This window comes from Canis lupus, chromosome 3 (assembly GCF_011100685.1).
Source record: "Canis lupus familiaris isolate Mischka breed German Shepherd chromosome 3, alternate assembly UU_Cfam_GSD_1.0, whole genome shotgun sequence".
In the NCBI taxonomy this organism is placed as follows: domain Eukaryota; kingdom Metazoa; phylum Chordata; class Mammalia; order Carnivora; family Canidae; genus Canis; species Canis lupus.
The window spans coordinates 89,574,297-89,592,359 of NC_049224.1; the positions used below are offsets into that span (position 1 = coordinate 89,574,297).

An 18,063-nucleotide genomic window follows, 5' to 3' on the forward strand; every position below is an offset into this window, starting at 1 on the left:
TACCTCATACTACACATATGGCATGTGTTCTTACCACTAACAAGCCTTTAATAGGTGACTTTTCTCTCAAGGAGCCCAAGAATAAAGTTCTATGGAACATAACCTTATATGATGGTTGCACAAATTGGTTCATTTACCAGAAATCACAGAATTGAAAAAAAAAATAAGAGTTTGAAGGTTATGAGAATGCATATAAAGTATATAGATTTCAAACGTAGGTATGGATTCTGTTTTCCCAATTATAAGTGAGACTTAGACTGATTAGATTTTTTTTCCTCCCTGAAGCTCTAAAGGTCTAATTTGATCATTCTTGAACTTGACAAGAGTTATCACTAAACTCGATTCCATTTATATCTCCTTGGAATTAAATGAAGCCTCACCGTGGCCTTCTGACAGATAAGTATTGTAAAATTAACATTTTACAATAATTTTTATTAGATTACAATACTTATTATCTATTATTATTAGATTAATAATCTAACAGGTTAGATTCTTCACGTTTTAAGGTGATAGCGTGTGTATATGGGTCTGAAGAGAATTTTTGAGAACTAAGGATATTCTAAATTGGGGATTGATGTTGGTTTCTAAAGCATGAGGTTAACCAGGGATGTCCAGAATGCCTTTGCCTATTTAACCTTAAAAATAAAAGCAGTGGCGGACACACCAGTTGTTATATGATACCACTGAGCCATCGTCGATTTTACAGTGTATCACGGTCTTCCCTACCCGTCTGCTCACGATGCACAACATCTTTCTGGTTTCTGAGAAGTATTGATAAACCCTCTTGCACGACTCCCTAGGGAACTCTATATTTGATGACTCACGAGAGTTGCAAGTGAACCACTTAACATTTGAGCCTTTCCCCTGGGAATGTACGCTGAACTTATTACTATTATTATGTACTTAATTTTATTCCACGTACCTATTAGCTGAGATTTTGTTTTCTTGAATTTGTAAGGATGTATGAACGCAAAGCAGTTACTCAACTACGTCTTGTGGTTTGCTACAGAAAAATAGTTAAAGAAACTCAGGCCTTAAATGAAGAGGGGCTCTAACTTGCCTCTGATTTCCTTCCTTCCTTCCTTCCTTCCTTCCTTCCTTCCTTCCTTCCTTCCTTCCTTCCTTCCTCCCTCCCTCCCTCCCTCCCTCCCTCTCTCCCTCTTTCTTTTTTTCTCTCTCTCTCTTTCTTTATGCAGGACATGTCAACAACAGCATTTTTATAATTCTGTCTCCAGCATAAATCTGAAGGTACTTCAGTAGCTTAATAAATAGTTCACTTGGCCTACGTGAGCTCTAGCTTTTCATCTTAAAAATTTCAAGTTTATCTGTTGGCATAATGTGGGCAATGGAATGGGAGTCAGACACCAGACAAATTCAACTGGGCATCTCATTTTGGTTCTCTCTCGGATGAGGATATTTCATCTGTGAAGTGGGGATGGTGCTGCAAAATTTCCCTGCCTACCTATTCAAATCAAAAGGAAAAGGAGGTCAAGGGGATTAAAAGTTTCAATGCAGGTGCAATTAGAAAGGATGTTTTTACAACATAATTGATGGATCAAGTAAACTTACATTTTAAATAAGTGCTTTTAAGGCAAATTGCCTAATTTAAATAAAAATGCCCTAACATAAAAAGGGACTTGTACATTTGAACATACATGTAAGGCAGTAACGCTTGCATTTATTTTTCATTATCTGGATGCGTGAGCATCGACAATAGCCATAAACCAGGAGTATCACCAAATACTGCGAGCCTACGCTGTGCCTAGCACAACAGCAGGGGCTTTGCTTTTGTTATTTCCAATTCTCCCAACCACATGTGGAAAACAGGTATGATTCCAATTGCTTAGAGGAGGAAATGGAAGCCCCAAGAGGTGAAGGAACTTGCTCAACATTACAAAGCTGGTAAACAGTGCCGCCTTCCCATAAGGGTCGGGCGCATCAAAAAGGCTGAGTGTTTTTCTTGGAAATGAGACCTCCTCGATTCTATTGTTTTTCTCTCCAATGAGACTCATTCTCTACCACCCTCTCCCCGTTCCTCTTCTTCCTTTTTTTTTAACGTAAATCTGTGAATTGCATAACCCAGGGGCCAACTAAACCTAACGATGGGCAGAGAAAAGTCCTGGGATGTTTGTTATATTGTTCCCTAAATAGCGAAACTGTCCAGTGCATGGTCCAGTCCTCTACCTTCATTAGATGGTTCATCTCATTTCCTCACCTTAAAAAAAATAATTAATGTTTAAAAATTGAAGTCTGGTTGACGCACAGTATTGCGTTAGTTTCAGGTGTCCAAAACAGTAATCCAGCAACTCCCAACACCACGCCGTGCTCGCCCCAAGTGTAGCTCCCATCTGTCCGCACACAACGCGACAGCAGTACCACTGCCTATATTCCCTATGCTGTGCCTTCTATCCCGTGACTTATTCGTTCCATCACTGGAAGCCTGATTCCCTCATTTTTAAACAGTAGTTGACCATGTTTCCAAAGAAGCTGTCTGGCTTGGAAAATTACATTAATCTGAATCTAAAGAAAGAAGCATACCATTTTTATTAACTTTTTTAGAAGTTTCTATTTAGATGGGAAAAAAGTCACTTTGAAGGGTAATTACTAGCCTACTTGAGAAAATAAAATGCGTTTCACTCCATCTCTTTCTGAGGGCATTATTACCAGGTCCCTTTTTAGGCTCTTCTCTAAGCACTAGAGAAATCAGGCATGTGTGTGATATTGTACTTCATTCACTCGTTAAGTAGCTTAGTCATCTCTGTTGTTGCTGATTCCTCGGACGCCAGGGTGCTGGCAAATGTGTAGCAACTGGCTTTCTGAAATAGGAAAAAGAGCCCGGACTTGCAGCATTTGCTGACTTCCGTGGTGGACCTATTTCCCAACACAGCTGGTTTCAAGGCCAACTCCAAGCAGGAAGTCATGGAGTTTGGACCTGGGGAGAGACACACACCGTCGGCTTTCAGAGCACAGCTCAGTCATATTCCTTTTACATAAGTGGCTCTCAAATTGTCAATGGACAATCGACAATCTAACGTTTTGGACAATCTAACGTTATGGCCCCTGGACCAGAGCATCACTTGGGAACTTGCAGCAATGGACGTTTGGGGGCTTATCCGAGATCTGAATCAGAAACGAGAGGGGGACCAGTAATTTGTTCTTTAACATGCTTTTCAGGTGATTTTGATGCACGCTGTTTGAGAACAGTAGCTTCGCATCACTGCCTGCAGGGCTGGCCTGGTTAGCAGTCTGAGTGTCTGTAAGAAATCTCGGTCTTCTATAAGAAATAAAATGAGAAAATGTGCATGCTACGTCCGTTCTGTGAAAAGGGAATAATGACTACATCTTGGGTTTTCTTAAACACCTTAAAGCTATGGTAGCTACACTCTCTGGACATAGGTCCACAATATAAAGGTTCTCCTATCATTCATTTAAGACATGGACATCTACAATGAAGCCTTTTAAACCCAAAACATCATACTGAAATAAGTTACTGGATAATTATTTTCCCATAATTTTATCAGATTTCATTTACTAAAATAAACAAAATCCATTTCCATCCATGTTGACGATTAACCTGAAAAGATGCACCTGAAACACAAAATTATTCCCATATGCAACATTCCAGTAGCACGTTAAAGAATGCCTAATTTGGAAAATAAGTTTTCACTAAATTAAATGTTATATAACATAAAATCATGCAATTTAACTGAACAAATTCTCTGGTGTAAGATTATGTAAAAAATACTCCCTTTTAAGCCACTTTTACACTTTTAATAAGGTTATGTAACGTGGAAGCACACCAAGATTTGAGCATTTAATTCAACCAAACAAAATAATTATTAAGCAATTTATGGAAGCTGACGGCAACAGTGTTCCTGATGGGCTTTTCTATGATGATGGAGAACTGATTCCTGTCATCAGAGATCACATTCTAGTAAGTCCTGGGCAAGGTCAGAGGCATTTGGATAAGTCAGAAAATTAGTAGGAGGAGAGTGACGACTGGGAACAGATTTCAAGGTGAGGGTAAAGGAAAGAAAAAGATCAAAATAAGTCCATTACACTAATGATGCTCAAGAAGATGGTGATGCCTCTCAGTGAAATGAAGAATGCGACAGGGACATGGGTTTGGGTGAAGCAAAGGAAATGAACTATGTTTTGGACAATCTAACGTTATGATCCCAACAGCTAGTGCTGTTTACTATCTGACATGTGTTGCCCTAAAGATTTTTTTCATGTATAAAACCATAAAATTCTAGTACAATCCCACAACGGTGGAACAATGACATACTCTACCCATAGAGCGGGTTGAGGCTCAGAGAACATAGGCTATTTACTCCTGGCCCACGGTTAATGGATGGCAGAGCTGGGACTGGAGTCAAGGCAGACTGTCTTTAGAGCATCTGCTCTTTTCTACTCAATTTTCAGTTTTGAGTGGTAATGACATTCAAACAGTTCAAAAATCAACATCACGTAAAGTGTTACTCATGCACGAATCTTGCTTCCACCCCCTTTCCTCTCTATTCCTAGTTTTTGGGTATGCAAATACATGGAAATGGAAAAAATATATATTTACCCACCTTTGCTCCTGTTCTGGCTTCCTTTTTTCTTTTTTTTGAACTGAGCAAAATACCTTGAAAATCTTTCAATACCGTACATACATGGAGAGCTTCCTCAGCTTCCTCCTTCTGCCCCTCCCTCCCTTTACTTTTTAACAGCGCGTCCCATTGTGTGGATGTAGCATAGTTTATTTAGATAGAAACGAGGGCTGTTTCCTAACTTTTGTTTTTACAAGCAATGCCGCAGTGATATGTGCGCACAGCAATGGTCTTCCAGTATATCTGTGGCATAAATTCCCAGAAGGGGTTTTCACAGGTCAGGGAGTAAATGTTTTTATCATCTGGATAGTCATTTTCAAATGGCCCCTCTATCGACATCGTAAGCAATCCTTTATGGGATAAGGAGAGAAGACAGACTTTTCAATTCCTCTGCTATTCTCCAGAAAGAGATACCAGAAACATTTTCTCGTCTTGCTACAAGGGAGGTGAGAATGGAGACAATGTGAGGACAGGAGTGAGGAGGGAGCTGAGTCTGGAATTTCAAACACAGAGCAACTGTATTGGGTCCCTTACTGGGCACGTACTGTACTGCCACTTACAGAGAGGATTTCTGAGGCACAGAAAGATCATTTATCTGCTCCAAATTTATCCAAATTTATCCACTAGTAATTGGCCAAGCCCAGATCTGAACACATATCTTAGCCACTATGATTTTCACTTGTCAAATCCTCGAGTCTCCTAGTGTGTTGAAATAATTTAGTTGTTCTCTATAGCTTCTATTTCACAGGAGCATTTTTCCCTGGTCCACAGTAGAAGATGAATATATTTTTATATATAATATACACACACATATATATAATATACACATATTATATATGCATGTAATCCATATCAATCAATCATGTATTTGAATTCTAGGTAATTGCTGCTTTTCTTTTACTTAAACATAATGGGGTGATGCTTCATGATTCTTGTGCCATAAAGCAAAAAAGCAAGAATTGATCAAACAACTGTGCTTTCCCTGGACCTCACAACAGGTGTCGCCATGAGGTGATCTGCAAGCAGAGAAGTGGACTTCTGGCTCATGATGATAAGTGCATCATGGGGCGTTATTCTTTTTTGTAAACGCCACATGGTATGCTCTACTGTTAGGCAAAAATGCTAAGAACGTAAACTTGGGGCACCTGGGTGGCTCAGTGGGTTAAGCATCTGCCTTGAGCTCAGGTCATGATCCCAGGGTCCTGGGACCGAACCCCCACACCTCAGGCCCTCTGCTCAGCAGGCAGCCTGCTTCTCCCTCTCCCTCTGCCTGCTGCTCCCCCTGCTTGTGTTCTCTGTCGTGTGTAAAATAAATAAATAAAACCTTAAAAAAAAGAGAGAGAGAAGAAACTCAAAATAAGCTCTAACTCTGGGAAACGAACTAGGGGTGGTGGAAGGGGAGGTGGGCGGGGGGTGGGGGTGACTGGGTGACGGGCACTGAGGGGGGCACTTGATGGGATGAGCACTGGGTGTTATTCTATATGTTGGCAAATTGAACACCAATAAAAAATACATTTATATATAAAAAAAAGCTCTTCATTGTGATATAATCATGTGGTTTTCTACGACTTATCTAGGAATATTTAAAAGCATATTTTATGCTTATAGCTAGCCTTCATAAGCCAACCCCAGAAAACTTTACTGTGGTTTCTGAGAGTTCTGTGCTCTTTGGCTGCAAAAAAGTAAAACGAAAGAGAAAAGTAGAAAACAAAAATGAACCACAAAAATCAGTATCGTGAGACTTTTTGATGGGCTGAAACAGATTGAGGCTATATGCCTAAAACGCTGGCATTAATTTATCACCATTTGGGGATGAAATTTGTATTCCATTTGGAAACCAGTAATTATGTGTCTGCTTCCATGCTCTAAATATTCCCAAGCGGGTTAGCTCACCACCACAAGGACTCACTGAATTCCACTCATGGCTACCGTCGGCATCTACTTTCCTGGAACTGTTATAAAGGATCGAACAGGGTGTGAAGGCTTCCGGAGCGCATCAATACTAACACCAATACCATGCAGGCCAGGATCTCCAACTTCACGTCCCAATCAATGGCCTGAAATTTGTGGCCAATCAGGTTTGGCTTACAGATGCATTTCGCTCACCACATACGGTATTTTTAAAAAATGTGCATCAATGCAAAGGATGGAATACTTTACGTTTTTTTTTTTTTTCTTTTTTTTTAACAGATTTATGCCTTTCTTTGAAAAAACAGGAGTTCTGGTAAACCTGGGGCTCACATTCCCAACGTGGCAGCCTTCAGGGAGAACTGGGTAGACGCAGTCTGGCCCCATTTTTGACAAAAAGTTTGCTTTTAGTTCACTCCAGACACAGACGCTCCTCATATGTTGCCAACACCAAGGCTGTTTATAATAGAAGCTACGACGCAACTCCAAAAAGTCAGATCTTTTCAAGAGTAAAACGACGGGAACATGCTCTTCTCTCGCAACTGGCCTGCCTTGCTCACTTACGCTACCTGCCTGAAAACCCACGGCCCGTGTATGACCCTGTGGCCTCGCTCTAGTTGGTGGCACTTATTTCTACGGGTGAACAAATCAACTAGGGAACTTGTCTCTAAGACGGCGGCGAATTGGTGTTGAGATCCAGCAGAGGGCTCTGGGGGTTAACTTACGCCGGAAGCACATTTCCGGCAGAACCCACGCCCCGTGAATACCACTCCTTTCATATCTTCAAAACGCCATCATTCTCACTACATTAGAAGACTTCCAGAAGAAAGAACATTACCAATTACGTACCGGAGGTGGGCGGCCCGCTGGGCTCCTTCTGCGCAATCTCCCTAAGAGCTGGGGCTTTGTTTCTTAAGGCTTGGCACACAGTAGGTGCTCAACAAACACGTGTTGCATGAAAGCTGATGTTGAATGACTCGCGGCGCTGGGTACCTTGCAACTTCTTCTCGAGGCCTCCTCTCCACCTGCCTTGGCCCTGCCCCGCGCCCCGGGAGGCTCACCAGCAAATTGCATTATTACAATCAGCGGATTCTTTTTTTTTTCCTGGAATCTGATTTGGCCAAATGGGAACATGGGCAGGGGACCGTCTGGTGGAAGAAGAGTGAGGCTGGGTATTTAAAACCCTGGTTCCTTCTGCGAGGACGGGCCGCGTCCCTTCACGGAAGGTCACAGCGGCTGCCAGGCCGTCCTGGCCCGAATCCCACGCTGAGCGTGCATTTCCCCAACTGGGGCCTCCGTCACCCCGTCGGGCACCGGGGGCGGGGGGTAGCTGTATCCTGCGGCCCCGGCCTCGCCCCACCAACCTCTGTGTAAGGCCCTCTTGGGTGTGACACCTGTTCGGCCAGGCACCTACACGGGACACTCGTCATGAAGGCTGCCGCGGCCCAATCACTCCCCCGTCGCCAGGACCTCACCGCAGGCGGCCACAGGGCCCGACGCGTCCTCACCTGCACCAGGAACCGAGACGCTCACCTGTAAATGGCAGAAGCGGGGTGCGAGCCGGTGTCGTAGCTGGCGCGCACCCGTCCCCGATACAGCTCCACGGCAATGTGGTCCTTGTCGCCCTTGTACAGGAGGATCCCGCTGTCTTCGTCGGTGGCAATCTGGGGGGAAGGAACCTGGCGTCAGCGGGGCGCACTCCGCCCCCCTCACCAGCAAGGGACAAGCCTGCTGGGTGAAGGCTTTTTGCCCTAAGCTTATTCATTTTTGTTCCTTTCGCTCTGAGAAGGTCGCAATGCAAGGCGCGCAGAAACGGTGACTCGCGAGGTGACCTGTTTCTAAATGACGCTGATGCGAATGAATTCAGAAGAATTAGGGGACAGTAGTCACAGGCACGTAGGGAGGCGGTGCTGGAGGTGCCAGCCTTGCTCCGCGGGCGGGTCTCACGTCCCCGGTCTTTTTGCCTCTGTTCACAGTCCTGGCAAGACCAGGGCCGGGGGCGGGGGGGGGAGGGGGGAGCAAGCTCCAGTTTTCTCCTATTTTTTGGCATTTTTGAGCTTTCAAAGGACCAAATCAGTAGGAGGTAGGAGTGACCCGAGCCCCGCTGGATACCCCGTATTGCCGCGCCCTGCCCCGTGCCCAGGCCCCCTGCCCTCTCGGGAGCGGCCGCGTCCCCGGGACCGGCTGACGTCCTCGGAACGCCCAACGCACCGCAACAGTTGTCCTCCTACACGAAAGCAACGCGCGGCCTCAGGTGGCCCGTGGCCCGGATCCGGGAGGACCCCTGTGGCCTCACCTCCTCGGGGGCCTCAGCGACTTGCACTAAGGGACAAGGTGGTTCGGTGGAAAGTGTCACCGTGAAACCCGGGTTTGTTCATTTCATGTCACCGCCTAAGGGTTCCGGGGGACGAGTGGCCAGGCGCCGGCCGGCTGTGGCCTCCCCCGCGCCCTCCTCACCTGGGGCTCCTTCTAGCGGAGCTCTCGCCCCCGGCAGAGCCTGAACTCAGAGTCACAGAAACAAAGGGACAAGGTGCCTTCAGCAGAGCCCAGACATGCATTGTGTTGGGCTCCGTCTCTGTGTTTCACAACCAAGTAGTGAATAAAAATCCCTGGTTCCCATTTGAAAAATGTAAATGTTGGGGCCGCCCGGCGGAGCACCTGCCTTGGGCCCAGGGCGTGACCCGGGGTCCCGGGATCGAGTCCCGCATCGGGCCCCTCTGCAGGGAGCCTGCTTCTCCCTCTGCCTGTGTCTCTGCCTCTGTCTGTGTGTCTCATGGATAGAGATAAAACCTCAAAAAAGAGGAATACAAGTGTTGGAGAGAATAAGGCTCCTCGCACAGAGAGCATTTCCTTGCGGCGTGAGGTCGGCCACTAAGAACCTCTCGGGGCGTCTAGCACCTAAAGCTGCAAGTGGCTCAGAGTGAGGCAGCCGGGCCCCCGCTTACCTGCAGGGTGATGTTCGTTTGGGGCCGGACCTTGGCTGAAGGAATTTGAAGATACGACTCTTTGTTCACGAAGTTCACGCTGACCAACTTCTCACACTTGTCCCCCTGGTAGCCGGGCAGACACTGGCAGATTGGCTCGCCCGCCCTGACGATGCACTGCGCCCCGTTCTGACAGTCGAAGTTGTCACAGGGGCTGGTGCGTGGGAGGACCATGGGCGGGGAGAATTCACAGAACAAGCCGCTGAAGGGACAGACGGTGCGTGGCGCTTACCAGCTGCCAGCGGGGCCGAGGCCCTCGGGGCGACGCCGCGCCCCCCGCCCGAGCCGCCCCCCTTACCTGTAGCCTTCGGGGCAGGTGCACGTGTAGCCGTTCACCGCGTCCGTGCAGTGCGCTCCGTTTTTACACTTGTGATCCTGGCAGTCGTCGAAGTCGATGTCGCAGTGCTCGCCCACGTACCCCGGCGTGCAGTCGCATCTGTGGGCGCGAGCGGGACACGGATTCAAACCCCACGGGGCCACGGTACGTGAGGCCGTCGCATTCCACCCAGCGGCGGGTGGCGCGGCCTCCGGGGAGCCCCCGGGGTCCGCGGACGGCGTGGCCTCGGCTCTGCCGCTGGAGAGATCAGCTGCGACGGAGGAGGCCGAGAACGCGAAACTCGGAAGCTACAGGCCCAGTAGCCCCCAGGGCCCCCGGCCGCATCTGCCACCTCTGTCGGCGGGTCGGGGTCGGCGGCGCACGTCCACGCGGGGACACGGGCGCCAGCAGCCTCCTCTCTGCGGCCTCCCTTCCCCTCCCTCGCTCGCTGCCCTCCTCCTCCTCCTCCTCCCTGCCCAGCGCCCCCTCCCTGCGCGCCCCCGCCTGTCCCATCCTGTCTTCATTCGCTTTAATTCGCTTGAACAAGCAGAACGCAAAGGGCTATGGGACCGTCTCCTAAGGACGTGACCTGCACGTGGGCCCGAGTCCGCCGACAGCCCTCGGCCGCTGCTCGGTCTGGAGGCCCCAGGGAAGGGGCGGCGCCAGCCTGGTGGGGGAGCCGGTGTCCCCGCAGCACTGCCCCCACGCCAGGCCCCGCTGCCCCCGCCCGCATGTGGCCCTCGGACTCCCTCTCCACGGGGAGCATCGGAAGGACAAGGGCCTCAAGGACAAGGTCCCACCCATGTGGCAGTAGGGCCCGGACTTCTAACCGCTGAAGGACGAAGCGCCCTGCAGTCGCCCGAGGAAAGGCAGCCGGGCAGGTGCAGGGGTTTTCGAACTCTGCTCTGAGGAGCCGGAAGGGGCCACAGGAGGGAAGGCAGCCCCCGCGGCCTCCTGCCTCCCTCCTCTCTTCCCCAACATCCTCCTGCGCTGGTTTATCGGTTCTACACGTCGGGCTTCCACGGGTGTTTCTGTTTGGGGTTTAAGAGAGGGGTCACCGACTTAAAAAAAAAAAAAAAGCAAACCAGGAAACGACAGCTTATTCAGCTTTAGAGAATTTGGACTTTGCAGTCAGGGCCGGGTCAGTACTGTGGCTTCATCCCTGCATGTTTGCGGTCTTGACTAACCTACACTTCCGAGGTGTTTGTGTCTTCACCACGGTACAAAGTAATTTCCATCTCATGGGTTTGCTAAACGATTAGATAAAACCGCCATCTGTAAGAGAATGTGTGTTTGATATGTAATGCATGATCAATAAGGGTAGGTAGGTGTCTAAAGGATGATTCTATCAAGTCTTCATAATCCCCTAAACTCTTCCGTGGTTTCGTCTTGACTAATTTTCCAGTTTTCTATTTCAGGGCCATTAGGATTTAAATGAATGAGGATAATTAAAGATGCCCAAGGGAGTGCGTGGACATGACGGAACACCGAGGGTTTTCTCTGAAAAATGCAGAATCAGGATTTAAGAGTTACCGGAGGGCCGATGAATCAGAATAAATGGGGGTGTATGGCCTCTAAGGAGAGCAGACGTTGGGCTCTGCATGTGTGAATTGGGAAATAAAATGAGGTCACTGCAGAAGCACGCTTGCTCTAGAGCCCGTGGTTCTAATACTAAATCCTAACAGAGCAGAGCAAACAACACGTCTGAAGTTAAATGGGTCTTAAGTGGCCATACACATCCTCGAATAGACGGACAAAGTCTGGGAAGAGAGCTTCCACCAGTGTCCATGTGAGCCACGCATTAAAAGAAAGAAGAAATGCTTTGAAACACCCTGAATTATTTATCTGAGAAAAGAAATCAAAGCAAAAGATAAGAGAACCACACACTCACCACCAGTGGCTAAGAGCTGTTTTATATTCTCTTCTCTACAAATACTATTTTTCGAGCCCATCAGAACTGCAGGCCTGTTATGACCAACTTTTTTTTGTTGTTTTGTTTTTTGTTTTTTGTTTTTTTTTGGTTTTCCTCTTGCTCCTCACATCAAATTTCGAAACAGAAGAAAATATTTAAGAATTCCTCAAGGTAAAAAAAAAACAAAAAAAACCAAAAAACAAACAAACAAACAAAAAAAGAATTCCTCAAGGTTTGTATTATCAATAAAACCTGTCACATCCCCTCAACTCTATGATCTGCCAAGGAGGGAGGAGGAAAGCAGAGACTGTAAGATATATTGTGGAGAAGCCCAACAGCTGACTAAGGAAGACGCATGCTTGAAAATACTTGCTTATGGCACATCATGGTCTAAAAATACCTCAAAGCAATTTAGGAGATTTATGAGGTCTATAATAAAGCAAGAAAAGTAAAGCCAGCTCTGTTAGCTCAGTAATAAGAAAATGAAGTTGAAGAGACCATACGGTTTGTCCAAACAACATTTGTCAGGAGGGACTCTCTTTAGCAGCTTCATATGGTTTTGGTTTTTAAGGCCATCGTCCTTTTTTTGCACCTCTCTTCTCCCACAATTTGCAATTAATTTATAATATGGAGCAGTGGACACTGGGACTTCACCTGCTTCCTGCTAAACTACATACGGCTACGAAACAAGCTCCCAAACTGCTGCTGAAAGCAACGGGCTGCCCGAATCAGCTAACCCACAATCCAGGAAGATGCATTTCTGAGAGTGTAAGTTAATCAGTGGTAAAAGAAGAGGTTGAACTAAGGAGTGGTCTTTTTGAAGACAAATTCTCTCATTGTTTAATGGTTTCCATGAAGTCCTATGAATTTTTTAGCTTAAAATCGCACTGCACAAAGCCCACGGGTACCTGCACGGCAGGTAAGCGGTTCTGTAAGCCACGTGCTTTCCTGACGAATTCCTCTGAGAAATGATAATATTTGTTATGTTCGTGGTGGCTTTTCTTTTTCTTGGGGGAGTGGTGGATTTTCAATTGGCTAAATTCAATTGTGGGCAGATCAAAGACATTGGGAGTTAAAATAATTCACGTACAGTACCTTGCTGAACAAAATGCAATGTGGAATTTTGTATACATAAGGATTTCAGTAAGACCTCTGGTTTTTGCATAGGATGATAAACTAAAACATAATGAAAAGTAGAATCAAAGATATTTTCTCTCTCGATAAGGAACCAAACGGCATCAGTGGGTACTGCCACTGTATTTGTATATTCTTCCCTTTTTTTTTTTTTTTTTTTTAAGATTTTAGGGAGACAGAACAGGAGAGACACTTAACTCTGGGAAATGAACAAGGGGTGGTGAAAGGGAAGTGGTTGGGGGGTGGGGGTGACTGGGTGACGGGCACTGAGGTGGGCACTTGACGGGATGAGCACTGGGTGTTATGCTATATGTTGGCAAATTGAACTCCAATTAAAAAAAATAAGTAAATCTTTTAAAAAAAAGAAAAGGATTTTATTTGAGAGAGAGCAAGCGCGAGGGAGAAGGAGAGAGAACCTGAAGCAGACTCCATGCCGAGCGCCGAGCCCAGGGTGAGGCTCGATCCCACCACTGCAAAATCATGACCTGAAACCGGGAGTCGGAAGTCGGGACGTGTAACCGGCTGAGCCACCCAGGCGCCCTTGTATTTGTATATTCTAAAACTGTGTTTGTATATTCCAACATTTTAAACGAAAGGGCATAAAAATATTCTGTAAATAAAATATGAATAAATATTTTATTCAGATTGATCTGTGAAAGGCAGGTCTGGAGATACAGACCCTACTTCCCGTTCAACTTAGAGTACCTGATAATTTGTGGACAAGTATCAGAATGCTAGAGTTCCAGCTCAATTCCCATCTTACAAAACCCAAGTTTTTTTAATTAAACCCAAGTAATTTTTAATTCTCTGCACCTTCTGGCAATTAAGCCTAAGTTATTTCACTGAGAAGATAAAGCATGTGAATGTGAGTAGCTATAAAACGCTACACAGGCTGGTGGTATTACCACGGGCCCTGACCCTTGGCAGGTGCTCAATAAATACTGGGTAAAAGAACAAATAATTCTGTTTGCCAGTTGCCTGACATAAACACGGCTTCTCCACTCTTGAACCCGACTGTGTCATTCCTGAGACTCCAACTTACCTCCTGCAGCAAACCAACTGTAATGTTAATAAACTACGGAACTTCCTGGCGGTAACTCGTATTAGAAAAATCGCCCAAGTGAGAACCAGCAGATCCAGCTCCCACCTCTGCCAATGCATAGCCCCGAGATCTGTGGACAGCCACCGCCCTGTCTGGGTCCTGTTTTCCTCATGTTTAAAATGAAAAATTTGGACCAGATGATCTCGAAACTACCATCAGCTCTAAGAAGAGGAGTTGCTGTTGACAGATCCTTACACTCTTCCAGGATCGTGGCGAAGGAGTAATTTAATTTGATACCAAATATATTTCGGGAAGACTATGGAGGAGGAAAAAGAAGTAATTTTAAAATTACGAGTTCACTCGAGGGAACCCTGTACCTAGAGGGACTATATGCTTTATCACCCCACACAAGACGAACGTAAGGTGGAAGGGGCACTATCATCAATAACAACGCTGAGCCACCAACAGGCATCAACTGGGACTGTCCTCGGGCATCTGGGACATCCGGTCACTCCACCTTCTAAACCTTGGATGGTTAAGAATTGTTGCCGACCAAGAAAAAAATCTCAGTTAGATTAAACTCCCTCCCTACCACAGACTCACATTCAGCTGACAAAGCAGCTCGTAGACATTACGGATTTGTCTGGCCTTCAGATGCATTTAAATAAACACAGTCAAAGGCTAACGGATTTCATATACGACTCCCCAGGAAGGGCCATGGGACAGAAGGAAAGGCCGTATTTCATTTCCTGTGGTTACTAAAAAATAAACGATCGATGCTGTAGATGAACACTTATGAAAGCGCCGCTGACGCTAGAGGATGTCCCCTTCATCCTGAGCAAGGGTGTGGGGGCGAGGCCCGGAAAGGAAGGGGAGCCGGACAGGCTCCTGGGGAGCAGCCCCGCCCTGTGGGCCCGACACAGCCTGGGACTCACTTGAATCCTTTGGGCATCAGGATGCACTTGGAGTCGTGCTGGCAGGGGTTCAGGTCCTGAGCGCAGAAGTCCAGCTTCTCCTCACACAACTCGCCTGTTAACATGGCAAACGGCGTTAGTTCACAGAGAAAGCTTAGCAGGCTTCCCGGCAGCGGCCGTCGCGGGCCCCAGAGGTTAACACGGCTTGTGACTGGGGAGAAAAATACATCACAAGACACGAAGCCAAGATCCGAGACGCTGGTCACGCTGCCCAACAGCCTGACGGTTTGGGGCAACACAACTATCGCGATTTGCCACTACTCTGAGCCCCTTCAGAATATACTGTTGGAAGGAGGAAAAGGCAACCCGGATGCTTTTGCGTTTCTGCTGTTTTATTTACGCTAAGTTGGCCTTTTTACTGAGGTATGGCATGGACCCAAAGGATGGTTGAATGGCCAGTGAATCTTCTTCACAAGCGGAGCCCTCCCGTGCAGCCAGCGCCCACATCCGGAAACACACCACTTACTAGCACCCCAGAAGCCTGACCCCGGGGTAAGGAAATTAACAGGACCCCACGTCAGTTGTGTCTGTTTCTGAACGTGACGTAAGTGAAATCACGTGGTAGGTACCCCTTTATGTCTGGCCTATTCTGATGTTTTATGTCTGAAAACATAATCCTCGTATCTTCATAGTCTCCGAGGTCTTTTTTTTTTCTTTTCTTTTTTTTTTCTGAGGTCTTATAAAGTCTGGAAGAAAAAGACTTTGTTTCCCTTGTATGACTTCATTTCAACAGCTCAACCGAATACCCCTTCGTTATATCCACTAAGATGGGAAAAAGCAAAAGGAGAATCAACCTGAATCAATCTGAAAGGGATATACACTCCCTGCCCCCCCCGAATATCAGCTAGCTAATTAAGAATATATTTTATCAATAAATGAGAGCTAAAAGCACAACCATGCAGATTCTAGACACTCTATGTTGAATTCCAGGTCTGAAAAACTCTTCAAGAGATTTCTTCAATTATAAGTAATGTGGTCTATTTTATTTTCCGATATGTTAGGCCAAAATCATAATTTTCAGTGATACTTTCCCCATCATTTTGTGACCTAATAACTAGAAAGATCTGAGATTTAAAAGTTCTCTTCTTTGCTACCCCTACCTCTTAGTCACTTTTTGTGTCCTATATAGTAAATGAATGAATAAAGTGACACCACTGTGGGCAGCTGTTCCTTTCCAAGAAACTGTTAGAACTTTCATTCATTCAAGGTGTATGGATATTAGCAGCACCATTAAAAAACGAGGAGTTTGCAGTGCATTCCTTTGTTATAAGACTTGTCCTTTTAAGGAAAAACTTTGCTAACCAGTAGAAAGAGTTGCTTAGCAACTCAATGCGGCATATTATTTACACTTCAAGAATCTGCATCCATGATGCAAATATATAAGTGTATTCAGTTATTATATCAGTTTGGTGTAAGGTAATTTTTTTCTATCTCTTAAAGTGAACTAATTACACCGAAAGTCTTCTATATTTCTTCTATAAGGAGGCTGTGTCTCTTGATTTATGATACGAGTTTTCAACAACACGTACGTAATGAGCTATTTTAAAACAGGGTTTATTTAAAGCTTTTCACTTTCAATTAGTTTTACTTTAAGTAATTCACCTTGATGGAATTCATTCATTATGATTTATCAGCCTACCAGGATGAATTCATTTTTTAATTTTCTAATCAAATCTACTTGGTTGGATACAGGCTGTTTACCGTAGTCTGCAGACAAGGCAGTTTGTTATCATTTATGGTAGAGAGGGACCATTTAAGATATAAAATAAATTAAAATATGTATTTTTCACTCTACACTCAAATAAGAAATTGTTTTAAAAATTCTAAGCAAAGGGAAAAAAGTCTGACTTCTTATTCACTTGGATCTAATCCAATCCAACCCAACTCAACCCAACTCAACCCAACCCAATCCAATCAAGCCGACCTAAACCACAGCTTGTTAAGTATTTACTATATGATGCTGTGCTAAATGCTGCAGCCACAAGGACAGATGTAATGGACTCTGCCCTCAATCAGCTCCCAATCAACCAGTTGAGAAAGAACATAGAACACAGAAAGAGAAATTCATCTCTAATAGAAGAAATTAGAGTTGACCCTTAATTTTCCATCAGGTGTACCTCCATAACTCGGTGTGGAAAGGTGTGAAAAAGGAAATGGTTCTAAAAAACTGTTGGCTAAACAGATTGGCCATTCTGTAATCAATGGCTTTCAGACTACACATGCTTATTTGAATGTAAAAAGCTATTGATAGCTTTTCCTTATAAAATAGGTACATAATATTTCTTATAAAATAAGGATTATTTTATTTTATAAGGAGTCTATCTTATAAGAATAGCACAGCAGCAATATTAATCGTTACTGAACTTGTGTATGATAATTTTTTGTGACCAATAACTCTGGTTAAGATTTATCACCTCAAAAAGCATCTGTCTCCCTGTTAGTGTCACCAAATATTACAATACTAACAACTATCACAAAGGCATCCTCTACATCCCATTTCTGCCTGACTCACTACTAAAGCCAAATCTTGCGACCTATACTTGTCTCTTGTGTCTAGTTATGATTTCATGAATTTATCTCAAGTTCATGTCTGGGCTAATAGTATTTTCTTTTGTGTTAGTAACTTTAATAAGTTATGTTGTCAATTTTTCCATCCATTGTACGTCCCTTCTTTATGAAATCTTCATGGATCTTTTCAACCATTTGTTTTCAGTCTACAATTTTTCTATGTCATGTTTGCCTATGCCTGCCTATCCTATGGAACATATATTGTATGCATTTATTTATGGACTTCATAAGTATTTGTACAGTGTTTAATGTATCAGATAGTTTTAAACACTGTACAAATATGAAGTCACTTAATGTTCATGACAACCATTTAATAAGGAAAGGTAATAGGGCTGCACTCTTTTGGATAGCACAGATTTCATGGTGTTTATCTCATTCCTTTTCTTTGACTGGAAGATCACTGAGAGCAGTATTCTTGGCATATTTGCCTTTATATCTCTATAAAGTATGATATTATGACATACTAAAATAATAGTTACTGAAAAAAGATGTAAGAGCTCTCTATCTTACTGGTGTATATTTAACTTGGATTTCATTTTAGCATTTAGATATTTTTGTTTAATTTTTGCTTAATAATTAATCATGCATTTTTAATTATAAAAGGTGACTTTTCTTTAAGCATTACTTTAA

At 44.8% G+C, this 18,063-nt stretch overlaps 1 protein-coding gene across 7 annotated transcripts in view; it reads right to left on the reverse strand.

Moving 5' to 3' along the window:
- The window catches only part of SLIT2 (slit guidance ligand 2), a 349,622-nt gene that overhangs the window by 11,349 nt on the left and 320,210 nt on the right, over positions 1–18,063 (reverse strand). For all 7 annotated transcript variants that reach the window (XM_038533594.1, XM_038533592.1, XM_038533593.1 and 4 more), the window contains 4 exons: positions 14,827–14,920; positions 9,786–9,923; positions 9,449–9,689; positions 8,037–8,167 (listed from right to left, as the gene is read on the reverse strand). In XM_038533594.1, coding sequence (XP_038389522.1) covers positions 8,037–8,167; positions 9,449–9,689; positions 9,786–9,923; positions 14,827–14,920 — 604 coding nt within the window. The remainder of the gene's footprint in view (positions 1–8,036; positions 8,168–9,448; positions 9,690–9,785; positions 9,924–14,826; positions 14,921–18,063) is intronic.